Genomic DNA, 26,508 nt, shown 5'->3' with positions numbered 1-26,508 from the left:
GTGACATATGAATCTTTAGCGCATCTGGCAAGTAAATATCTTGTGATGCCAGCTACAATAGTGCCATGTGAACACCTGTTCTCACATTCAGGTAACATTGTAAACAAGACATGAGCAGCATTAACTCCTGCAAATTGTAACCAAACTTGTTTGTCTGAGTGATTGGCTGAAGTAGGACTGAGTGGATTTGCAGGTTCTAGAGTTTTTAAAAAAAATTTAATGCAATTATTTTTTGTACATAATTCTAAATTTGTAAGTTTAAATTTCATAATAGAGATTGCACTACCGTACGTGTATTTGGTGAATTGAAATATACTATTTCTTTTCTTTTTTATAGTGCAAATATTTGTAATCAAAAATAAATATAAAACAAGCACTGTACACTTTGTATGCTGTGTTGTAATTGAAATTAATATATTTGAAAATGTAGAAAACATCCAAAAATATTCAAATAAATTGTATTCTATAATTGTTTAGCAGTGCGATTAATCACGATTCATTTTTTTAATCACAAGATTAATCATGATTAATTTTTTTTTCATATTTTTAATTGCTTGACAGCCCTACTATTAACTTCTTTGTGCCTCACTTTTCCCAGCTTGAAATGAAATTATTAAGGTTTTGACATGGTCAGACTGAAGGTGTCAAAGGAATGCAAATAGAACTAGCCATTAGGTCTTCCAGCCACCAGTGTTGCTAACTCTCATGATTTTATGACAAGTCTTGCAATTTTTGGTGTTTTTCTTAAAGCTTCATCTTCTAGAGTCATCTGCTTTTGTAAGAATCTCAGCTTACATTTAAAAAATAAAGAAGTTTCTAGCCCTAGTAGTTGCAAAGAAAACTTGAAAATGTGAATGCTAAAAGCCCCCCAAACAGAAGGCAAATAAAAGAACTCAAACTATATTATTTTTAAAATCTCTTGATTTTTGGAGGCCTGACTCATGATTTCTGAACTCTTGGGGTTGGCAATAGCGAGCCTAGCTCTGACCACCTCTAAATTGGGGAGACTTAGGCCATCGAAGCCAATCAGGCTACTCACAGTACATAAAGTTAAACATGTGAGTAAATCTTTGCAGGATCAGGCCTTAAAAGAGAATGAAAGCGGGGGAAAGCCTTGACATTTTAACAGTAAGTTTCTAATCCTTTTCTTTGAAAATACCCTTGAAAATGTAAATTAATTGCTATGATTTGGAGTTTGTGGGATAGTCGCTCCCTGCCTTTGGATCTATTGGAGGGCATGATATGAATTTATAGCTGTAATGGGCAGTGTTTTGCAGGATGAAGCCGAAGACAAAGGCTGCCTACAGCCGATGTGGCTACAAAGTGGCTGCTTGTAGCTGAGCTGGCAAAAAGGAGGGCAGCTCACTAACAGTGACACAGAGTGTGGTTGTGGACTGAGAACAGAACTGGGAGTAAAGTACTCCTGCAGTTTAATCCTGGCTCTGACACTGACTCCCTTCGTTGGGCCAGTCAGGTCACTTAGCCTTTTTGTCTTATGGTGCGTCTAATTTTCAAAATAAAAAACAAAAACATGGCAGCGAGTCTCAGAGCCCCAGACAATTCTTGTGGGGCTCATGCTATGGGGCTAAAAATAGCAGTGTAGGCATTCCCATTCAAGCTGGAGCCCAAGCTCTAAAACCCAGCGAGATGAAGCATGTTTGCTTTTTCACAAACTTTAGCTTCCAACTAAGCATTTTTAATAAGAGCATGCTAACAGATAATAATTTAAGCTTTTATATTAGGATCTTAACCTCATCAGTATGCTTGTTGACAACGCTACAATTGGAGAATGGAGCCTCCAGGGTCTTCCAAATGATGACCTTTCAATTCAGAATGGCATCATTGTCACAAAGGCATCTCGATATCCTTTGCTGATTGACCCACAGGGTCAAGGAAAGACCTGGATTAAGAATAAGGAAAAGAATAACGAACTCCAGGTACATTCTTTGTTTAAATCATTTTTCATCTCTGTGTCATGTTAGATCATTGCTAATAGTATAATAACCAATACAAGTTAATTATACACCACCATATTTTGGCTGTGCACTATGGTAATTCGAATCAAGTCTTCATTTTATATTCTGTATATGGTGAAAAGATGTAAAGAAATGCTGTAAAGATCACACATATATTATGTCTTTATGTAAAAGGACGATATCCATGTGATAACTTGTATTTATCCTACACCTTTGACCACCTCACCCACACTCTAGTGACCAGTCGATCCTCTTTGGGATTTGGGACTTACTGTTACATTCCAGATCTGTGAGATCTTCAAATAGATGATTTGTTCAGTCCACATTCCATGTTAATGTTTCCTTTCTGTTGCACACCTTCTCTCTTCATTCATTTTTCATGAGCTAATGCCCCTTCAGCAGTGGTCCAGTAGTGTTGCTGGAGGCTCCAAGGCTAAGCTCTGCCCTTCAACTCAGGCCACCAGATTTTCTGCCTCCAGAAGTATGACAAGTTGGCGATTCACTTTCTCCCAGTGATTTTATCATCTTTGTATTCATTTTTGTACAGTTGCAAGTTTTAATCTTCCTCCTTCTCCTCCCCCTCCCCTGTGTCAGGTAAATAGCAGTGTGGTGGTGTCAACCCCTTGGATGTGCCACTGCCAGACTCTTCTGTCCTAACTCAGGCACAGCTGAGCTGTCCTGCAAGCAACTGACTTAAATGTAAACAGGGCTCCCTACACAAGGCAGCACTTATAGGCTCTCTAGAGAGGGAATTATGTCCTGCCACTTCCCAGGGCACGGGGCATAGAGTCAGACTGGCATGTCAGGTCCCTGCCATGCCCTGTGGAGTCCTGGCTTCAAAGCAGAAAAGCCAACTAAGGGGTTTCTGAGCTTTCAGGGAGAGAGCCTACAGACAAGGAGGAAGCTATCTGGCCAGCTCAGCTGGTAAGTCCCACAACAGAGCTGGGCTGGGTCCTGAAAGGGGCTTTCTGCTGCTCCTTGGGGAAAGTAGCAGGGCTCCTACCTAGCTCCCCTTCCAGGGAGGTAAGTGAGAAATCCCTTCCCATGATCAGAATGATCCTGACTGACTGAGGATAGCCATGAGTGGTACTAGGTTGCACCTATAGTACTTACCTGCATGTTAGCTAGCCTGGGGGAACAGGCCTTTCAGACTCCCCAAGTCAGTTAACAAGCTTCTTCAACAATCGAGGTATACGTACCAATACCCTTCCTTTGTTGTGTGGTCTGCTGTATTAATTTAGATGGAATATATAGGCTAGAAGTGATAACATAGCCACTCACTGTTCAACATTAAACAGTGTTAATGGTACACCCTGTCACTCTTTGGGGTGGAAGTGGGGTATTATAGCCCCACGGCTGAGTCCAAATGGCTACCCTTAGCCCCAGGGCAGTATGACCTAAGGGCCAGTGTCAGTGAGGCTGCCCTCTTAAGCAGGGCTGTGTTCCCTAGTGGCCAGAGTCAATATGGCTGCCCACCTATTCGGGGCAGTGTGGCCCAGTGGCCAGAGTCAATATGGCTGCCCACTTATCAGGGCTGTGTGGCCTAGAAGCCAGGGGGGAAGTGAGATGCCACTCAGGGCTGGGTGGTAGCCAGGGTAGGAGCCGGGGGACCAGACCCTCCATAGTCCACTGGGTCCCAACCCAGAGCCCGGTCAACATCGAGTGGATTTGCCACTAGGTCAGCGGGGATCCATCTGAAACATGCTGCCTTTGTCCCAGTTCCACAACCGGATCAATGTCTAGTCCCCCTGGGTTACTTCCTACCCTCTTTTCGAACGTTGCTGTCCACAGGTCTCCTGGACATCTGGGGTCGTCAGCCTGTGAAGCTCTCAAAAACTCCATCCTCTCTTGGGCTTCCATGGGCAGCCGGGTATCTGCCTGGCTCTCAACGCACTTTGCCTTCGTGATCTGGGGCTCCAGCAGCTGCTGGGTGGGCGCCTGTAATGTGCGTCCTCTCTCTTCAGTGGTCAGCCCTGAGTGAGCTGGGCTGCTCTCTTTTATACCTAGGCTCTAGTTGGAGCATGCCCAGCAGTGGTCAGGAGGTGTGACATCCTCTACCCACAATATGGAGTTAACCCCTTCTTGTCCAGTGCAGGGCTGGTACACCCCATCACAGATCCCAGAACGAAGTGGTGGGTGGAACAGACCATCCCCCCCCATTATTTTGTCCACCAATTAGACATAGTTTCTGGCACACCAATTTTGGTTCACTGATTTCTGTTTCCACTTTTTGTATTTACCAAGCATGATCTTACCACGTTCCGTGAGTTATATCAGGAGGCCTTTTTGTTTTGATTAATTTAGTCTTTCTGCCTCCTTTTTGTATCTTTTCCCATCAACATTATAGGTTATTGTGACATCTTATGAACATTCACATACTTTTTACAATTGAGCTCACAATTAGTCCCAGTTTGTGGGCCCAGTTATCACAACAGGTCCCCAGGCCAGGATAAATAGTGTACTACCTCACCACTGTAAACAGCCAGGAGAAGTAATTACAAAAAGTAATTTTCCCTCTGTTGATACTCACAGCTTCTTGTCAACTGTTGGGAATGGGCCACATCCACCCTGATTGAATCGGCCTTGTTAGCACTGACCTCCCACTTGGTAAGGCAACTCCCATCTTTTCATGTGCGGTATATTTATACCTGCCTACTGTATTTTTCACTCCATGCATCTGATGAAGTGGATTATAAGTGGGTTATGAAGCCCACGAAAGCTTATGCCCAAATAAATTTGTTAGTCTCTAAGGTGCCACAAGGACTCCTTGTAGTAGTTAGTTAGTTATTTCCAATGGTTAGAATTGCTAGTGCCATGCATCAGCTTCATTCCTCATGGGTTTCTCAAAGCACACCTGCTGAAATTCCTTCTGAAAACATAAAACCATGTACTTGATGCAATGCAAAATTAAGCATTATTCTCAGATAACATCCAGTGCCCCTGTGTGGGGAGGCAAGCATAAACAACATGTTGAAAGCCAACACAACATTCACGCTAGACCCTTGCAAACTCACTATGGAAGCAAGCATACTTGGAAGACAAATTTCCAAAATCTCATCGTAGGTGTCCTTTTAGTTCATTTTGACACATCTATAAGGGTGTGTCTTTAAATAGATTATTTTAAAAAGCAAAAACCACAAACATGGCCATATGGGATGGGACCACTGAGTACCATGTCCTTTTTGTGACTGTGACCAGTACCAGCTGCTTCAATGGAAGGTGCAAGATACTATATGGCAGGCAATTATGGTATTTGCAGAGGAAGTGTCCCCCTGCTTCCTGTTAAGAGTTGCCTTATTTTTGAGGCATGAATGTTTATATCCATTCTGAAAACCAGGGAGTAACCAGAGTCCAAAGCTTCTCCATGACAGTGGAAATAGTGTCCTGGGAAGAGAAGAATCTGCTGCCTTTCCAGAGAGTTCACATAAAGGATACAGAAGAAATTGAAGAAGAAGAAGCTGAAATCCTCCTCCTCATCCTTCACTGGCCGAGAAGATACTTTGGACTTGCTAAATAGGCAAGGACCCCACATTGTACCTTCAGAAAAGACCAGACATCTTGAAGCTGGGATTCCTTCATGTAGACTGGGAACATCTACCTTTAACAACTTGGGCATTGGAAGAGAAATGTAGTTTAGCATGGAATCTCCATTAAGCAATGATACAGTTTCGTATCCAGACAGAACTCAACCAGGATATTTCATTTACTCATCTGGCCAAATTTACATGTCAGGATTATGGGGAAACAGAAAGCTTTTTGGGAAGGGACTGCCTCACTGTGTATTGTCCAGCACAGTGATGCCCTGACCTGTCAGTGCTGTTGTGATATGAATATTATTATAATCCCCAAAGATCTGGTGATCTCAGCTACACTAGAGTTTCTCCAGGAGGTTTGGTTGGAGTCCTACAACTGAGCGCTATAGAAATGTGGGTACCAACCATAGTGGCATTTTGTAGCCAGGCACATCAGATCTTGCATTTGAATATCAGGTGCCAAGTTTAATCACAGTGACAAATTAGATGAGCCTTTAGCTGGCCTTTCTTGTCACCATTACTTCTGAAAAGTAAGTTTGAGAATTAGTTCCCATATCCCTACAAAAACCACACTGCCTTTGTCATGAGGAAAAGGTTATTCTTATAGTTCCAGAAACCTTTCTCTTCAAGGTAAGTTACGCTTTCTACAATTCCTGGGAAATAGTTCTCCCATCATTGTATTCTAACCCTTGGAAGATTTATGGCATAAATAGGCATTCTTACAGCTCTAAAGATATATTTCAAGCATACAGAATGCATATGCCAATTGCACCCTGTTCATTTCATTCTATCATAATGCCAAGGCCCGAGAGCCTCAAAGTTGCTGCAGGCAAGATGTAAAAATCCTGCACCAGTTGGCATGCTATTCTGTGAATAGTTGGGAAACTATTCACAGAAGTCCCTAAAGGTACTGGGTATGAGTGTATGAGCCTCATCCGAGGAGTATTTGCAAAGTAAGTTTCCATTCCTCTGTAGAGACATCCTTTGGTAGGAAGGTGCTGCTGGGTTGGTTCCCATATAACTCCTTAGTGTATAAAGTTCTTGCTTTATATGGAGGAAACATCTGTTCCTGCCTACTATTCTACTATAATAATTGAACTCTGCTTACTCTTTCCCTCTCTACATCTGGTATGCACTGCTCATTACTTCCCAGGAGTAATGAATGAGGAGAGAAGCCGTGCAACAGAATGAGAATTTTCTTACCTGATAATTTTATTTTTGTCCGCACCTTCTCTCTGAATTCAACCCATCCTGGTAGTTTGGTAAATGACCAGAATATAAATTGAAAATGTTCTCTAGTGAGAGATTTAGACATATAGTGTCTTAATGCTAATAATTGGTTGCTGGAGGTTTTCTGTATTTGTGGAAGAACTCTGCTGTAGGCCTGAGCTGAAGGATGGAGCATAATCCTGGAGCCTCCAGCAACACCACCTTTGAATTCCATAGTTGGGGGGTCATTAATCCATTAGTGGTGAATGAAGAGAGAAGCTGCTAACAGAAGAGAAATTTCTTACTTGATAGTTTTCTATTCTCCTCAACAAGTGTGGAATTTTTACCTCCTCTCCAAACTCCACTGCTCAAGGATGCAAGATGGGCAATAGTGCAATCCTGCATCTTTGATGGATTTAAAGTCCAATATCTCATGATCCTGAAGAGGTAGAAATGGGAGCTTTATACTATTGTCTGCCAATGTGGTCCTGGTGGAGATGGATTATTGGGAGAGTGCCACCGAGGCAGTCGAAGGTGCATGAGGATTGCAATTTATCACATGGATACCCAATCACTGTTAATATGGTGAGTAATATACTGCCTCTAGAGCCTGTCAAAATGAGGTTGATGGATGAGAAAAGAGACTAATAAAAAAGAATAGGACAACAAAAACCTGGGCAATGATGATGTCCCAGACGTGATATTATGACCTAAACCCTTACCTTTCTGTTGTGCCTGCAACCTCCAAACAGAAGGCCACATCATCTAGGGAGGGAAATCAATAGGATTTGGTATCAAGCCCAGAACCCTTAAACCAGTAATTGAGAAACATCACCCCCACCCCAGATATGGCGAAGAAACACAGCTAAGAGCATGACAAAACTAAAATGAGAAAAAAGAAAAAAATGATATAAAATATCCGCAGAGACCTGCCAAGAAAAAAATGGATGTTAGAATCTACGTGTTTTGGGGGGTTTGTTTTGTTTACTAACAGGCTAACAAAATCACCTCAATCTGTGTTTTAGCTAGAGGGGTACCTGAGCAAGAATCTACCAGTTCCCTAAGGCCCTTCTTAGCTAGAGAGGGAAGCCAGTAATATTTGGCATATGACTCAGAACTGTAACCCAGTTTGTACAGACTGATTTGTAACACCACATGTAGAAAGGATAAAGAACTGCAGCTAAATTAATGGGAAAAGATAAAATGTAAAGAGAGAGAGGTGTTTTAAAAAACTTAAAGTCCTGTGAAGGATAAGGGGACATTTATAGATCCAAATGTTAACAAAAACACCCCAGTATGATTTTCCATGAGAGTAACTGAAGAGAAAATTGTAAAAGACAGGTATTTATAATGATCCTTTTTAAACCTGTGACATAAGGTATATATTTCTTACACATTTGCTACTAGAGGGCAAATATTAGACTTTTTATTTAAAGATAAATAGAATTGTTGATATCCTTATGTAAGTGTTAAAAGAGAGGAAGCAAATACCAAGAGTAAGGGAATGCAACAGAACTGAGACATTATAGGTTATGCGTTCCAGAAGGTATTCATATTGATTTCGTAAAATTTCTGTTAAATGAATTTTAAAAAGTCAATTAATCCCATTTGTCTCATCTTTCCTCAGATAAATCCATTGTTAGTCTCTTACAGGCAGTAAGTCACTATACTTCTGTTCTTTTTTTTTCTGTAGCCCAGCATCTCCCACAATTCTGGACATCAGGGATGCTCTCCTCTCGCAGCTGCTCATGGACGTGGGATCAGAGTTCTGGTTCCACATGGTCTGGCCAGGTGGCCATGCCCCCTCTGCTCCTGCTTGCTGCTAGGTTTTTTGCCTCCATAGCAGCAGACAGGGTGGCTTCTTTGACTCTCATCCTTCATCCTTCTATTTCAGCTTTTCTGCCCTTTTTGGGGGGCTGTAGGGAGCAGTGTTCTCGCTCCTCAGCATTCCTCCTCCCTGAGTCAGTCAACCCTTCAGGGGTTTAACCCTCCCGAGTCCCAACACCTCCACTGCAGCATCTCCCTGCTGGCTTCCCTGTCCCTTATAGGAACAGCAGAGCAGCCAAGAAAGCATCAGGTCAAATCCAAGCAATGCTGTTTATGGGAGGCAGCCTGTCCAGGTTAGGCAGATAACAAGTTGAGCCCAGCCTCCACCCAGCCTTCCATTCCTTACTCTGTTAGGTCCTGGGGCTGCAAGTTGGACAGGCAGGTGGGGTCCCCTACCCATTAAGGTAACCATGAATCCAGTGGGGGGAAAATATACGAGGAACCCCCGTGCAGAGCAGGGAGAGGCACCAACAGTGGGGAGGACCCTGACCACGCTACTTAGAGGGTAAGTCCCAGTGAACGCCTGCCAAACAAAGAGGGGAGGCTTGTGGGGCCACAAGTCGCCCCCCCAAGTCTTAAAGTTTGTTCTGAATGCTTTAGGGAAAGAAGCAGGGCTTCTAATCAGCCCTCCTCCCTCCCAAGCCAACCAGGAGGGCTCTGACAATGAGTTCCCCCCTCCCAGGGGGAATGGGATTCAGTGGGGAGGATTCTGGGACAGACGTCTCGAGAGGGCTCCAGGTCTGAAGGAAGGCAAGCTGCAAAAGGCCTCACCAAAGCCTCAGCCGAGCCTCTGCACTCCCAAAACACACAACAAGGGTAAAAGAGGTTTACATGTTTTTTTAAAAGGCTAAAAAGGGAAACACAAAGCACAACAAATCCAGGAGATGAGATACCCCTGACCCCTCTTCCTCTACTGAGGTTTCTGGCTCAGAAACCTGAGCAGGCTTCTGAGATTAAGCCTTAGAGTAAATTTCTCCCCTTAAGCTCCTCGGCTGAGTACTGCAATACCCCTTCACTCGTCCCTTGAGGAAGTGATTAGGGGTACATGGAACAAGCCTGACAAGGGCAACACCTTAACAAGAGTGACCTCAGGGTCTATAACATTCAAGAACCACAGGGCACCATTGCTGAGACACTGAAGATTGACACCTCTGAAGATTGAGCATCCCTTGCCAGGTATGGTTACTTCGTCAGACTGTGAGTTCTATCCCAAGGATCCAACAAAAGAAAGATGGAGGCCTCTCTCCAAAAGGGCTTTCAAGCCTCCTCCATCATTCTCTGAGTGTCCCTGGCAGCTGCCTGCTTTGCAAGAGCATCTCTTTCCTGGCTGGAATATCTCAAACCCATTAAGGACAGAGATAACCCTGACTTTGGCTCCACTTTAAAGAAAGTCTCCCTAGCAACAGTGTTTGTATCTGATGTCTGAATGGATGCAGTGAGGTCCTCCTCAGCACAAACCATGGCTTCCAGCTCAGTAGCCAGGCGCCAGCAATGCCTATGGCTCTGAATCTGGAAGGTGGCTCTAAGCAGGTCTGATGCTTGGCCAAGTTTACAGGCTCCGTGCTTTATGGAGAAAAGCTGGATAAGATGGTGGATGACTGTGCTGCAAAATCCAAACACTTTCTTCCCCACTAAATGCCATCAGGAAAGAATATAGACTGCCCTTTGGAGAGAGGTGCTCCTTTCACTCCTCTTCCTCACAAAGGTATAAGTGAAGGAACAACAGATTCCCAAAGGAAATACAGCAGAATCAAAGCCTAAGGGGTGTGATGTAATCCAGACATACCTCAGGTCCCCCCCATGCCCCAATCCACTGTTTACACAAACCTCCATCAATAACTGAAGCTAAGAGGCAGGATTTCCCATTTCCTAAAGGAATGGTTTTCATTAACCACAGACATGTCAGGGAGACAGTGAGCCAGGGATACTCTTTCAAACTGTGGGCTTCACCCCATCCATTCTTCATCCAGTCATCCAGCTCCAATGACCCCATAAAACAAAATCTAATCCAGAATGAAATATCTCATCTTCTGGATATGGGAGTGATAGGGAGTGTCCCCACAGAGGAAAGATTCTCCAAGTTCTTCTCCATCTTCTTTATTGTACAGAAGTGCATGGGGAGGCAGGGGGATGAGGTATCACAGCCAGTCTTAACCTCAAAAGGCGCAACAGGTGGATAAAGAAAATGAAGTTTTGGGTGGAGACCCTGGCCTCTGTGGTGTCATCCCTACCCCAGGAGGACTTCTTGTCTTCAGTAGGTCTAGCGAATGCATATCTCCATATCCCCATCAGTCTGTGCCACTTCAGACTTCCGAGATTCATCTATGTAGGAAACATTTATCAGTACTAAACTCTCCTGTTCAGCATGACGTTGGCCTCAAGGGTTTTTATAGAGATGGTGGTGGTAATAATAGCTATACTCAGGTCACAGGAAATTCACCTGTACCTTCCTGGATGACATTTTAATCTGTCGCCATCAGCAGAGCACAGAGCCACACATATCGGATGTTGAAACTCCTCCAGGTGCACAGCTTCATCACCAATGCCAAGAACAGTTTTATTTTTCCATCCAGGAATGTATTTTCTTGATCCAGAGCTTCAGGAGGCCCACCCTAGCACTATTTCTCCAAGTGCTAGGACTGCTGGTATAATGCAGAGGGGTCACTCCATGAGGACAATCATGTATCAGCAGTCTTAAAGCCATCATACTAAAGGTGTGGTACCACTCCCCGAAACACATGAAAGATCAGTTGTGGGTTCTGACACAGATGTTCAACTCCTCACAATGGTGGTGAGCCCACTACAGTGCCCACAAGGGCATGCCCAACTGCCTTCCACTTCCTTTAGTCCTGGCAACTGAATCCAACCTGGAAGGCTGGGGAGCTCACTTGGAAACCCAAAACAGCCCAGGGTCTCTGGAGCGAGGAGGAAAAGGCTCACAGCATAAACCTCCTAGAACTGAGAGCTGTCAAACTAGTTCTGCAAAGGTTCCAGCCTACCCAAAGGCTGAACCGTGTCCTGGTTCAGTCAGACAATATGACTATGGTCGCATATTTAAACAACCAAGGGGGAACAAGGAGTCCAGCACTACCCACAGAAGCAATGGACATAATGAGATGGGCAGAACAGTTCCTCCTTTCTCTCAAAGCAATCCACATCACAGGGGACTTGAACCAAAAGGCAGACTGACTTAGGTGCATGGTCAAAAACTCTGAGTGGTACCTGAATCAGGAGGTTTTCGATCCTGTCCAGTTAAGCACTGGAATAAATTGCCTAGGGATGTTGTGGAATCTCTGTCATTGGAGTTTTTAAGAAAATGTCAGGAATGGTCTAGTCATTGCTTAGTTCTGCCTTGAGTGCAGGAGACTGGACTAGATGACCTACTGAGGTCCCTTCCAGTCCTACATTCCTATGATTGATTCAGAGGGAGGCAGACCCAAGATCCACGGGGACAGTTGCCTTATCATGCAGTTGGCCGCAGGGCCTACTTTCTAATTTCTACCCTTTCCACTACTGGAGAAGATGGTCCAGAAAATGAGAACAGGCTACGGTAATAGTGATAACTCCTCATTGACTGCAGAGACCTGGGTTCCCGGACCTTACAGAGCTGAAACTAGAGTTCCCACTCCAGCTTTCATGGAGACTGGATATCCTCTTGCAAGGTCGCCAACTTCATCTGGACCCAAAACAGCTTCAACTAACAGCCTTGCTGTTGAAAAGGAAGAACTAGAAGGTCTTGGTCAGTCCACCAGAGTCATTAAAAAATTACTTTCGTCTAGGAGAGTATTGACACTATCAGCTCTGGTCCAGATTCAACAACTGGTGCCAAGAGCACAGTGTGTATCCCAGAAATCCAGGAATTCCAACCATACTGGACTTCTCCAAGAAGCCATAGATAGAGGCCTTCAAACCAGTGCTGTTGTGTGTCAGGTGTCTGCTCTTAGTAGCAGGTTATCCTCGGGCTCCCTGGCAGACAATGCACAGATAGCCACTTTCTTTCAAGGAGTTTGATAAGCCACACTGGTGACCTTCTGCCAGTTTTGAGGGCCCTGATGAGCTCTTAGAGCATCTGACTTCAGTGTCAGCCTTTTATTTACCGACTAAGACTTGTTTCTTATTAGTTGTCACATCCTCCAGGCAAGTGTCAGAGCAGGCAGCCTTATCTATACAGGAGCCATATTGCATGTTCTACAAGAGCAAGGTTGTGCTCAGGACACCAGAATTCTTTCTTTCTAAGGTGAATTCATCTTTCCACACTTCCAAAGAAGTTGTGTTTCTTTTGTTCCGTCAAAAACCACAACATCCAACTGAAAAGGTGTGTCAGACCTCAAATGTCAGAAGAGTATTGAAATTTTGTTTCAAGCATAAAGAATCCCTGAGACGATTGAGCTCCTTATTCACGTCCTTCCACATGAAATAGCAAGGACTCAGAACTTCCACGTTCTGCATTTGTAGATGGATTAGACTGTGTATTGTAGAACAAATCATCAGAGGCTCCTGTCCCAGAAGGGATCAAGGTGCTGTCCACAAGATCCTTATAAACCTCGTGGACAGAATGACCAAGTGCATCAATTTCAGACAGTTGCAACGTGGCCACATGGTCTATAAATTACCCCTTCATTAGGCAATACAAGATGGACAGCAATACAGAGGCCTCCTTCGGCAGAAAGGCACTGCAGGCGGTGGCCCAAATATAATACAGATTTCTGAATGAGCTTACAAAAGGGGGGTACTTTTTTCCTACCAAACTTTTGTTTCATATCCCTCCCTACACCTGATCACTACTCGCTACTACCCAAACATCTGGAATTGTGGGAGATGCAAGGCTACAGAAAAGAAAATTTCTTGCCAATAATTTAATTTCTGCTAGCAGTGTCTCCCACAATTCTGCCCTCCCTAGATGGCTCATGAGTCAAGAGTCAGATATAGTCATTAGCATATAATCATCTTCCTTGGTCTAATGTATATAGTTATTTCGTTATCTCTGGAATATGTGTTAATAATAATATGCAAGTTTTACAGTTTGGGAATAACTCATTTGGCTCAAGCAGGAGCAGAGGGGGCATGGCTAAATTTTGCATTCCAAAATGCTGATCTCCCTCCATGAGCTGCAGAAAGAGGAGAGTAGCTGAAGCATCCAAAATTGTGGGACACGCTGATAGCAGAAAGGAAATTATACGTAAGAAATTTTCCAATGCTGGTTCTGTGTAGGATACATGTTTTGGGAACCAGAGTGATAAAGTACATTTATTGGGTGTAACCACACACATTTTGAATAGATGTCTGTCTTTATTTAAATTCAGACATATCAGTATATATTCCTAGCACCATGCCCATGGGAACTTGGGGGATACTGGCCCTGAAATAACTTTTTCATCAATTTTCTAACATCAGACCAGTAGTTATATCAGAATTTAAAGTCAAAAACATTTTCTCCCCAGTTCTTCATGTGAAAAAACACACTGGGGTTTTTTGCTAACATTTAGATTTATAAACATCCCTTTTTCTTTTCCAGGTCTCTTTGAAAGTATATTAAAATTCCTCCTTCTCTCTTCATCTCTTTTTACATTTTAGTTTTTTTTACATGGTTTTAGCTGTGTTTATAATTTCTAGGAGTGGGACTACTCAACAGACATTGGTCTAGGGGTTCTGGACCATACACCAAACCTCCCTATGTAAGGTTGGCCTTCAAGGTGGGAGTCAAGGGGTGAAAAGGGTTAGGCCAGATCCTCGGAAGAGTGAGGGTTTAGGTCATAGCATCATATCTGGAACATCTTCATTTCCTGTGCGGTTGTTGTGTTTATCTTATTTCTCAATAAATTTCTTCTCATCCATCAACCTAATTTGACAGAAACTATGGGCATAGTGCTATTATGGTGGTTTTATACATACTTCAGTTTTAACAAGGCTAAAAGTGTGAACAGCTATAGTTGTAATCTTTTCAATTATATGTTTTATATTTATCTAATTATATCTGTTTACTATATTTCTTAACATTTTAATTGAAAAGGTATACATAGAGATGCTAGATAATACTTAGTCCTGCCTCACTGCAGGGGACTGGACTAGGTGACTTATCGAGGTCCCTTCTAGTCCGACTTTTCTATGAATCTATGTCTTCTGGGCAAGGGCTTTCTTCATTTTAATTGTGTGTGTATCTTAGTGTCATCTGAAAAAACACAATTTACCAGGCTGATGAGGAACACTATTCTATTTTCATCCAAAGACTGAAAAAGACTTACACGCAATTTAAGAATTATAAATAAATCATGATCAGACCATTTGATATTCAAAGATTTGGGAAGGGATTTGATCTCGTGAAGTGCTGAGCTCCTGTTGAAGTCAATGACAACTGAAGGTTCTCAACACCTCTCAGGAGGCATTCAGTACCTCACAATAGCTGCCCCCAGTCGATCATCCACTGTAACACTTCTCTGCCTCACATGGGTGTTGTGAGGATAAAGTCATTAATGTTTATGAGGTACTCAGGCACTGCAGTGATGGGAGCCAGGTAAAGCAAGCAAATAAAATAGATAACAATGAGGAAAAGCAAAGAGGCAGATCCTCCTCCCATTCAAGTCAACGGCAAAACTTCTATTAATTTAAATGGGAGCAGGAGTAGGCCCAAAAATTGTGGTGATATATATGGATCTCTCACTGTGAATTGAATGTTTAAAAAATTCTGATTGGTTTTATGTTGATCACTGTATAGAGCAAAACTGGATTTTATTATAAGCAAATCTCCATAGGTTACGTCTCTGAACCACAAATACTTCAGGAGTCACCTAGAAGACTGCCTTTCCCTAGGAAGACCTTTGTTAATAGAAGATGTTGGAGAAGAACTCGACCCTGCTCTGGATAACATTTTGGAAAAAAATTTCATAAAATCTGGCTCAACTCATAAAGTAAGATGAATTTTGAACATGAAAATAAAAGGACAGTGTCATAGATACCTGATATCGGCTGGTGACTAGACACCATAGTGATTGCACCTTTGAAATGTTTAGACAGGCAGACAGCAATCATTTATTTAAGTAAATAATTTATCTGATTTTTTTTAAGAGGGGATCATCTTTCATCGGAAGAAACAACTGTTGTTGGAAAGTGAGCTGTTAAAAAATGAAAAATGTATTTATATTTTATTTTCAGGTAAAAGTAGGTGACAAGGAGGTAGATGTAATGAAGGGATTTACCCTTTATATAACAACTAAATTGGCTAATCCTGCCTATACTCCAGAAATCAGTGCAAAAACGGCTGTGATTGATTTTACTGTTACCATGAAAGGCCTGGAAGATCAGCTCCTTGGCCATGTCATTCTGACTGAAAAACAGGTAAATGCTGATCTTTGGGTTAGCAACATTTGAACTGGTATAAAAAGAAGGCTTACTTGATATTTGCAATTTGAGTTGACTTGTCACAATTCAGGTTGCAACCCAGAACAGTGAGAAGTTGTGTCATCACCTGCCCTGTAACTCCGGGTGCCTTAGATGCTTTGCTGCTCTGACTCACTGCCTGGACACCAACAGCCAGCAGACAACCGCATGGTTCCCTGAGTGTCTGTGTGATGTGCAGCCCTGGTTCAGTGTTCTGATCCTAGGAGCTTGCCTACAACACACCAGCTCCGCAGTGGTTTCCACCAACCTTGGTTACTGCTTGCAGCGTGACCCCCAACACACTCCCAGTCCCAATTTTTCCCCAAACTGTCTGACCTGAAGTGTCCAGCTCCCTCCTGGAACACTCAGAGAAACAATAAGTTTCATTGCTCCTTTAAAGGGACAAAAGTACAGGTTAACAGTCGCTTCAATTCAAATACAACACGAGGTTGATTTTGAATAAAAGTAAAACAAATTTATTAACAAAAGGACATAGGTTAGGTGATACCAAGTAGAAGGGATTGTAGGTAGAATGGGTTACAAACCAACAAAAGTAAAAATACTCTTTCTAGTGCTTAAGACCTAACTTTACAAGTTACAGTCTTTGCTCAAGGTAGTTTTCTTACCAATCTTTTTCTTCCCAGCCATGGCTGACTTTCTCTTAGTCAAGACCTTCCACAGACGTACACAGTGCTGGTTTCCCTTGTCTTCCTAGGTGACAGATCTTTGCCTAAGCAGATTTTTCATTTATAGTCAGATCCCAAAGACTTCAACCCCTTGGTTGAAGGCCCCATCTTTCTCAGCTTGTAAAAGCTCTGGCCCCTGGTGTCTGTCCAGTGATGGATGCCAAGAAGCTTCTCTCCCCTTATATCTTCCCAAACTCACTGTATTGTCCCTGGGCTCTGGATGATCTCATGCTATTCTTTCCTTCCTGTGGACTTCCCATTCCCCTGCTGATTTGTATGTAAATTGGGCTTCCATTGTTTTTGGTCACACCTGGCTTAATTTAATTGGAGATGGGTAGAAAGCTGCCTTCCCTCCGATCTGGGAGAAAACCTGTTTCTCCCTTCGTGGTCACAGACTTTAAAGCATAGTATCAGTGAGTATTCATAATTTCTCATATAGTGTTAATGCATACGTTTTACAATGATACTAATCACCAGTGTGTCAGTGGCTTTCCAAATGAACCTTACTTGATGCACTTGTATAAAACAGTAATAATGTATACAATCAGTTGTTTCAATTACTTATCATTTGAGGTTCAGCCCCTCGCAAGGGGCTATCTTGACTTGGTAGTTTGATGACTTTGTTTACCTTTTATGTAAATATGCCTTCATTGTGGTTGCCTCACGACCAGGCTGGTCAGATAAAGAAATACACATTCCTCTGGCAAGCAATGCATAAGCCCAGTCTGCCCTAGACAAACACATTTTAAGAACATAATACTAGCACGGGTCTATAACACTTAGTACATACCTTGTACATACATCATGTAAGAATATTAATGATCAGTAAGCTATTTTTTTCCAATGGCGTATTACATGCCAACTTTTGGTTGTATATCATGACAACAGTGTGTTAGGTGTAGTGAGCTGACAAGAGTTGCTGACAGAGTAGTGAAGAATCAATGGGTCTCTGTGTCACACTTGTTTTGCATAACTCTGAACCAACTCAAAGACTGTGAGTACAAAAAAATTGAATGAAAGTGTAAGTTTTATTGGGTTTACTCTCACATAGGAGAGAATGGTGGGGGGAAGGAGCTGAGGAGAGAGAAAATGCTAATAAAAATAAAGATGTAGAGTAACATATATTCCATACATGAAAGCATCCACTTGAACCAGCCTGGTTTTGAGGCAGTTCCTTGTTCCCTGATATGTAGCACAGGCTTCCTGTTCAATGAGAAAAAGATTTTCATAAATCAGAATGTTTAAAAATTGAGTTTATTACATGCAAAAGGGCTGCTGAACTTAAATCAATTTTGTGAACCCAGGCCTGTCTCTAGTGTTTGAGGAAATCTAACATGGGATTTTCAAAAGTGCTCAACTGTGGTCTGACTGTGCCCTTTGAAACTCCTGTTGATTTAATTGGGAACAGAGTTAGGCCAGTGCTGAGTGCTTTGAAAATCCTATCGCTAGTGTTTTGCAGAGCCTTACTCCCTCACATCAACCCTGTGAAGTTCTGCAGCTTCATTTCTTTCCTTCTTAGACCTTTTCTATTCATCTCTGCCCTGCCACTTCATGGTTTAATTGATTACTTACTGGAAAGTTTAGCAGTCAATGCCTTGCTAACTAGGGCTGCAGAATATCTGTTTAGAATTAGCACTATCTACTGCTTTAGGATGCAATTGTGAAATGATAAACATTTATTAAACCTCTCCCTTTTAGCAGAGATAAAATAGTTAAGGTACCTGTCCCTCTTCTCTCAAGAAAAGATTAACGTTCTGCCACAGAAACTCAAAACCAAGGGAGCTCTCTCTGATAATGATAAATTGTAAATTGTATCAGAGAAACTGAAAAGCAGGCCTCCTGTTATAATCAGGAAGGCAAGTACACAACTACTGACCTTCAGCAACAGATTAAAAATGAAAGAAAGAGCCCTGACCTTCTTAAGGGCTGCTACAGGAATCAATAAAACGTATAACCAGTGGAGGGTGTGTTCTTCTCATCTTAAAAAGGTGTTGCTGAAACCACTTGGGTGATGATAATGATAGAAGAACCCTGTTGCACCATGATAGTGAAGGTGCTGTCACTACTTCTGTTCTAAACTGCTATTTTCTGATATTATAAATGCATCCATAAAAATTCTTCGCAGGCAGAAGCCTAGCATTGAGGGGCAAAGGGGGAAAAATTGTTTAACCATTTTTTGAAGATATACATAAAAGTATTAAATATGGAATGAAAACTGTATTAAAGATAAATACATGCTCAAAGACTCTGCTGAAGTATGACAGAGTGCCTGTGACAGAGTGCTGAGAGATGGAGTTTGAGCCAGTACTCTGGGCACTACTGGCAGCAATTAGGTTCCCCTGGAGAAGGCCTAATTGGTCAAGGGGTGCCTGGTTACTAGGCAAGAGTGGGGTTAGGAAGTTAATGAGCTAAATCGTCCATTAACAGGCAAGTGTTTTAAAAAGAGCACAGGAAGGAAGTGATGGATGGGGAGGCCCAGTCTGGCCTGGCCCAGGTAAAGGGAGACCTCTGCAGGGGGAAATCTCTTCCCTCTCTTCTCTCTGGCAAAAGGGGATGATGGTCATATACCACTATAAATAGAATTGCTGCATGGGACCGTAAGGGGGTGATGCTTGATATAACACAAATAAAATGTACAGCATTCAGAACAGAGTTCCATTATCTCAGTAACACGACATATTGAAATGAATGAAAATAGATTGTCAGGAGTTATGGATAGAGATAAACCAATAATTTGTTTAAAAAATACCAATTTTACAATAAAAGGTTTAATCTTTAAGGCTAAATAAACTGAAAGTTTAGGAGAGGCAAAGCATCCTCCCTGCAGAGGATGGGTCAAGAGGGTCTTCCAGCAGCTGGGCCTAGAGGCCCTTCATGGCCATACCCCAACACTCCATTTATGCAAAGGGACTCCAGAGGTGGCCACTTACGCCGTCTTTGGGTCTGTATTATGCCACTGAAGCAGCACAAATCAGATTGAATGGGCTGAAGATCTGCTCCGTTGTTCATCTTTCTTGTAGAAATATTATAGAAAGGTCACACTGTACAGATGTTCGTCACTAGAGCATCTCTTGCTTTATAAGCTGAGAGAAAATTGTTACTTTGCTAAACCAAAGAATAATAGAAGTTAGAAATGGAAAAGGTCATCTACCCAGTTCCCCCGCCTATGCAAGATTAGTCCCTGCATTACATTTTCCAGTCCTCTGTCCAGTCTAATTTTAACTATCCAAAACAATGTGTCTTTTACTACAGCTTCATAACATTACTGTCAGGAAGTTTTCCTGATACTCAACCTACTATTTCATTAATCCATATGCTCCATTACTCAAATTAATACAGTATGCACATACATCCCATTTTACATACATTTTTGTGTCTTAGAGAAACAGTAGAAAAATTCCCGTTCTTTCTGCCATACATGAAATCATGCATTTTCTGCATGGGTATAAGTCGTCTCTCCTTTGAATAAACTTTAAAGATTCTAATATTTTCTTCTGTAGGAACTGGAGGCAGAAAGAGTCAAGCTGATGAAAGAAGTGACATCGAACAAGAGGAAAATGCAGGATCTTGAAGACAGTCTTCTCTTCCGTCTAACCAGCACAGAAGGGTCTCTGGTTGACGATGAATCTCTGATAGAAGTCCTAAGAATCACTAAAATAACTGCAGAAGAGGTGACTTTTGAATAAATTGGGGATATATTTTGTTATTTAAATATTGTCTGAACAGACTCGCCTCTTTGCTGTTGTTCCACAGTTTATAATACTACCTAATATCTGACTGTATACCACATAAATAATCTAATTCGGCCTGGCAGGAATCAATTTTAATGGCTAAAGATCAGTAAACACTAGTTTCCACAAATACACTGAAATCTGGGGAAAAACATCAATTGATAAAAGTTGGCACAAGTATAGCCTCTCTCCTTCCCGCCGCAGCACCTTGTGCCTCCAGGGATCGGGTGTCACCAGCCCTGTAGCAGAGTGCAGGGAGCCCAGGACCTGTTCACTCGCTCCTATAAGAGCTGAGCTGCAGAGGACTTCCTGCACCGCCCCCAGGGTTGCTGACACACGATTTCTGGAAGCATAAGGTGTGTTGGGTGGGGGTGAGTTGGGAAGGCTGTGGTCCTGGCAGGGCAGAGCAGAGACCCCCCAGCCGGGACTGGAACGGGGAGGAAGAGAAGCACAAGTCTACGGCAGGATCCTTCAGCAGTTGGGGTGGCCTCCCCTGTGGCTGGGGACTCCTCCTCAGCCTCTTATATTGCCTAGGGAGTCTCTGCTCTGCCAAGTTAGGGTCACAGCCTCCCACTCACAGCTGCAGGGATCAGGTGTCAGCACCTCACAGCAGCACAGGGAGCCCTCTGCAAGCCTACCTTGCGTTCTCTACAGAAAATACAACTCTGGCGGGGCACGTTTTAATAAAATAATGCCTAGTGGGCCCAAGCAGTATCAAAGTACACTGTGGTTGTGCAAACACATATGAAGACACAGTGCCTGCCCAGAAGCTCTTACAATAAAAAGTAAAATTTAAATAAAAATACTGTTATCTTCTTAATCAATACCTTCCTTTCTATCTTTGCTGTGTAAATCGCAAGTGACACAACATAATCTACATGGTCTTTCAATGTATTTTAAGGTGAGTGAAAAGTTAAATGTTGCAGCAGAGACAGAGGTGAAAATCAACACCGCACGTGAAGAATATCGTCCAGTTGCTTGTCGTGGCAGCATCCTTTATTTCCTAATTGTGGAAATGAGCTTGGTAAATGTAATGTACCAAACATCCTTACGGCAATTCCTTGGCATTTTTGATCTATCGGTGGAAAAATCATTGAAATCTCAGATCACAGCCAAACGAGTAGCCAACATAATTGAGCATCTCACCTATGAAGTATACAAGTACACTGTGCGAGGGCTGTATGAAAATCACAAGTTCCTCTTCACATTGCTCATGGCACTGAAGATTGACTTGCAGGCCAAGAAAATTTCTCACAATGAGTTTCAGACACTCATCAAAGGTAGTTTCTTGTAATATGTTCCTATTTAAATATATCCATGAGTTGTCAAACCAGCACTTTGCAATATTTATACTACCAGTATTTTGTGCCTTCCATCCAAGGATCTCAGGATCCATTAGTTAAGGATTCCATGGTGGTGGCATTAAGCTATCGACCTTGGTGGGGTGGTGGTGCAAACAGCTACTGTGCCTTCTGGCATGCAAGAAGAGCATGAGCATTGTGATGCCCTTGACAAGGATGCATCATGTGCTTCCTCATTCTAGGCCAGGTTTTTTGGCCTAGAGGAAGGAGGATGAGATTGTCCTCGGATCCTCTCTCCTTCCGCTCTGGGGGCTTTCATGCAGCACCCTATTTGGTAGGCAATTATTCCCACTTTTCAGATGAGGAAAATGAATAATGGAGAAATTAAGATAACCGCCCTGTGGTCTGCTGAGAACCTTTAACTTCTACCCCTCAGGAGGCATTGTGCACTTCAGAGTCATGCCCTAAGAGCCCAGATCTCTTGACTCCTCCTGCGTGTTAATACAAGACCACCTTTTCTCCCTTCCATTTTGTGGACTTTGGGTTATAAACAGTCCTTCTGAATTAACAAAGTTTTGCAATGCAGTTTTGGGAGTCCAAATTTCTGTTTGCAAATTCCATAAGATGGTTACTACTAAGAGTTAAGTACTTTGCTGACTCATAATTTTTGGCTTAAATAATGTATGCTTTCTTCACAATGCTTTTCATCTTGCAGGAGGTGCAAGTTTGGATCTGAACTCTGTACAGCCAAAACCAAAGAAGTGGATCCTTGACATGACATGGCTCAATCTTGTACAGTTATCTAATCTGTACCCTTTTAATCAGCTTCTGGGGCAAGTTACAAGGAATGAAAAGGCCTGGAAATCCTGGTTTGATAAAGAAGCACCTGAAGAGACCCCTCTTCCTGATGGGTATGACCGTTTACTGGATACATTCCGTAAACTGCTCCTTATCCGGAGCTGGTGTCCTGATCATACCATTGCTCAGGTGAGAAGGAGAGATTTAATGTACGGTATAAGCCATAAGCGAGCATTATTGATATAAGTTTCTTTGGTTTTGCAACAAAATATATGGTAGAAATCCAATTGCCTGTTCTGAAGGTTTGGAAATATTTTATGGATACTTTTTACGTAGCTGGTTATAAGAAATTAAAAAAATATGTAATATGTTAATTAATTTGTTAGAGCTATTATATTGCTTTATGTGCCAGGAAGGATTACACAGTGGCACAGCTATACAGTATAGTCCTGAAATTTGTACAGCTTTTGTGGTTCTTCACATAAGAAGACACAGTCTCATTTCTTCACTTAAGCAGTGGAAAGAGAACAGTTCAGTTTGAATCTCTGAAAGGCACATTGCGAATATGGAACAGGTCGACACAAAACAATTTTCCTTTTTTTTTAATTGCCAGCAAACTCATAAATCTGTTATTTGTACAGCTCTAATCACGTCCCTTCCACTCTCACTCCAAATTCTATGCCTGTAGCCAGACTAAAGAGGAGCATCTCACTTCTCCTATCTCATCTATCATTATTCCAACTCTTACAGGTAAATTGTGGAGTAGCTACACACCCAGCTTCTTCATCTAGAGGACACCCAGCACTCCATGTTTTCCTGCAAGGCCCCACACCCACTCCACACCCCCCCGAGGCTCCTCCGTGCCCCTTCCCCACTCTTCCCCATACACCCAGCAGCCGCTGAACAGCTAATTGGCAGTGGGCGGGAGGCGCCGGGGCAGGATGGGGTGGAGCTGATCGGCGGAGCCCACCGAACAGTTGGTCGGTGGGTGGCTGATGGATGTGAGCACAAAGGAGCATGCACAGAATCGGTGCTTATGATCTAGTGATTGCTCCACCATAATATCTGTATACCCCAGGCCTAGATGCACAAAAGGAGTTAGACATTTTGGCACTCATCATTGCAATGCTAAACTTTTAGGCACCTAGAAAATCACAGGAACAACATTGTGATCCACAAAGCCTGAGTTAGGAGCCTAGGTTCCCTGTACAAGGAATGGGGAGAGATAAGTGCCCAATAATGCAATCCACAAAAGCCAGCATACTAGATGGGGAGCAATCTAAGCTATCCATTGGGAGATGCCAACAAGCGAAGTGTCTGTCCCTCTGTCCCTCTTTTAGAGATAGGCATCTAAGTCCAGGCTGCAGGGAGACACCTATCTCTGCCACTGATCTACAACCCTTCTTATGGAGTTAGGCAGCTTAGGTGTAGGAGGAGCCTGAGAAGGGACTCTCTATATACCACAATTACTCCCAGCCCATGGACCCTCATTCTGCCAGGAGAAGAAACTCTGAGTCTGGATGGTGTATCCATCCTCTTTAGCATTTGAAACCTAGCAGGTGGTTCTGTCCTCACTGATCAGGGATTCTTTGTGGGGTAAATCCCCTGGCCCAGTCCACCAGAAAAAAAGGTCCACAGTTCCCTCTTGCATTCTCAAGTGTGCAACTGAACCACTTGGCAAGGAGTCTTTCATTCTTTCCAAATCTCCTTCCTTCCATGAGGAGGATATGGGAACCCTCAGGAGTGTTTCTCTCCATTTCCTGGCCAATGGCAGAGTAGAGATGAGGGGTCCAGGCTGTAATCAAGTCAGCAAGAAGAAGTTATAGAATTTCCACTCTTAGAAGGGATGACCATCATTGCCTCTTTCATGAAGACAAGGCCCTTTTGCATACTGCAGAAACATTCATTACAAAGACAAACTCTTTATTCCAGGTATCATAGAAGAGCATTCTTCCTTTGAAAGGAAGAGCACGGCACATGCTAGATGTGAAACGAACAGTTAAAATATACCTTAGTGGAACCAAACAGTTAAGAAAAAATACCTCTATTCACTTCCTTTCTCCCTATATTCTGGGGTCTGAAAGTTTCTAAATCTCCCATTGCCAGCTGGATAAGCTGCATCACCAAAGTCTATACAGTGTGACAGACCCAGACCAGTGGGGTACAGGAGTTTGGTAGAAGGCAAATATACTGGCCACTGGATAAACAGTTTTCTGTTTCCTGAGTGACCAGAGCAGGGGATGCCCTAGAGCAATCAGGAACCTGCTAGAACCAATTAAGACAGGCATGCTAATCAAGACACCTAGAGCCAATTAAGAACTTTCTAGAATCAATTATGGCAGGCAGGCTAATCTAGACACCTGGTTTAAAAAGGACCTCCCATCAGTTAGTAGGGGAGTGTGCAAGGAGCAGAGAGTGAGAAGGTGTGCTGCTGGAGGACTGAAGAGGTCAAGCTTGATCAGGCTTCAGGAGGAAGATCCTGCAGTGAGGATAAAGAAGGTGCTGGGAGAAGGCCATGGGGAAGTAGCCCAGGGAGTTGTAGCTGTCACACAGCTGATACAGGGAATATTGTAGACAGCTGCTATCCACAGGGCCCTGGTCTGGAACCCGGTGTAGATGGTGGGCCCGGGTTCCCCCCCCATCCTCCCAACTCCTGTTCGGGCACAGGAGGAGTTCACCTGGTCTGTGAGAAACACCAGAAGGGAAGGTCTAAATTGGAAAGGGATCTGGTCTGTCCCTGACCCACTAGGTGGGACACAGAGACTGCGGGGGTTGTTCTAGTTTCCCCTATGCTGGCCAGTGATGAGATTAGCTGAGTGGACGGCAGGTTTGAGCCACTAGCAAAAGTGGCCAAACTGAGGGCTGCCGTGAATCTCTGAGGCAAGCAAATCCACCAATAAGCGCAGGACCCACCAAGGCAGAGGAGGAACTTTGTCACAACAGCTGTGGATAAACCAGTTCTAGAACGGTTCAGAGTCTGCCTAATCTGCTCACTAAGTCACATATCTTGGACTGGGGGAGAGGTCATGATCTGTAATGAAAAATTTAGTTCCCTGTCAGCCCACTCACGCCCAAGATAAGTCCTTCCGGGTGCTTCTTTAATGGGACTCTTCAAGATTCATATATATATAGTTAGTACACTTGAAGAGGCATTATTGTCCAAAAGGTTATGTTTTATATCCCAGTCAAAATTTACTCTTTCAAGTTAGCTTTGGAAGTACTCATGTGAAATGAGGGCAGAAAGGGTATGGGTAAGGCCCAGAGCCTTATGGATAAAATCTGAGCTGCTTCCAGTATTTACAGGAGAGGTGCTGCCCACATGTCTTGGACTGGGAATAGGTCAGTCCCAGAAAGGACAGCATCAGGTAAGAAATTTTCTATTTAAAGCTATAATATTTGTAACTTGGGTTTAAGTTAAACTGAAAATTAAACTTAGATCTAGCTCCTCCATCCGGTCCACCAGGGCTATCTGTGAATGGTTCCTCAGTTTCCATGGTAGTAGACATTGGGTTTGTGTGACACACATTGATTTGGGTACGGGTATACAAGTAAGATTATTTAATATGTATTTGGAAATGTTTGTTGCAGGCTCGGCACTACATTGCAGAATCTCTCGGTGTGAAATATGCAGAAGGATTTATTCTTGATATGGAAGCAATGTGGACTGAAAGTGACTGTCGAACACCCTTGACTTGCTTTTTATCTATGGGATCTGATCCCACTGAAAATATAGAGCGTCTTGCAAAATCAAAGGTATCTTAAATCGTATTTAGTAGAGCTGCATGAACAGTGGTAAAAATTATCGATGAATATTTTGTTGAATTAGAAATTGAATTTTGATTTGCAGTGAGCTCACCCCTTTTTGTCACTTTTCACATGCATTCATATGAGCCCACTTTGGTTCATGCCTGTGTTCTTAGGAAATGGATTTTGGGTCTGTTCTACTTTTCCCAGTCAGTTTGTACAAAGAGACAGCTGTTTCTGTGCCAGAGACCACCAGGAGGTATCTAGTTGTAACAAAAAAGCAGTGCTGGTGGTGTATATTGTTATCTTTTGTTTGTTCTGTGAACTGA

The 26,508-nt window shown here is 42.9% G+C and overlaps 1 protein-coding gene across 3 annotated transcripts in view; it reads left to right on the top strand.

Annotated features, from left to right (window-relative positions):
- LOC125631940 (dynein axonemal heavy chain 5) overlaps positions 1-26,508 on the top strand; it is a 286,700-nt gene that overhangs the window by 187,673 nt on the left and 72,519 nt on the right. For all 3 annotated transcript variants that reach the window (XR_012667111.1, XM_048839434.2, XM_075125496.1), the window contains exons 63-69: positions 1,743-1,937; positions 15,295-15,450; positions 15,695-15,877; positions 20,106-20,276; positions 21,238-21,616; positions 22,353-22,624; positions 26,024-26,188. Coding sequence is in view for 2 of the 3 variants with exons in the window: in XM_048839434.2 (XP_048695391.2) it covers positions 1,743-1,937; positions 15,295-15,450; positions 15,695-15,877; positions 20,106-20,276; positions 21,238-21,616; positions 22,353-22,624; positions 26,024-26,188 (1,521 nt within the window). In the remaining variant the exon portion in view is untranslated. The remainder of the gene's footprint in view (positions 1-1,742; positions 1,938-15,294; positions 15,451-15,694; positions 15,878-20,105; positions 20,277-21,237; positions 21,617-22,352; positions 22,625-26,023; positions 26,189-26,508) is intronic.

The sequence above is a fragment of the Caretta caretta genome, chromosome 2, assembly GCF_965140235.1.
Source record: "Caretta caretta isolate rCarCar2 chromosome 2, rCarCar1.hap1, whole genome shotgun sequence".
Taxonomy (NCBI): domain Eukaryota; kingdom Metazoa; phylum Chordata; order Testudines; family Cheloniidae; genus Caretta; species Caretta caretta.
The sequence above is the reverse complement of the archived record's forward strand: the minus strand, read 5'-3'. Positions and strand labels throughout refer to the sequence as shown.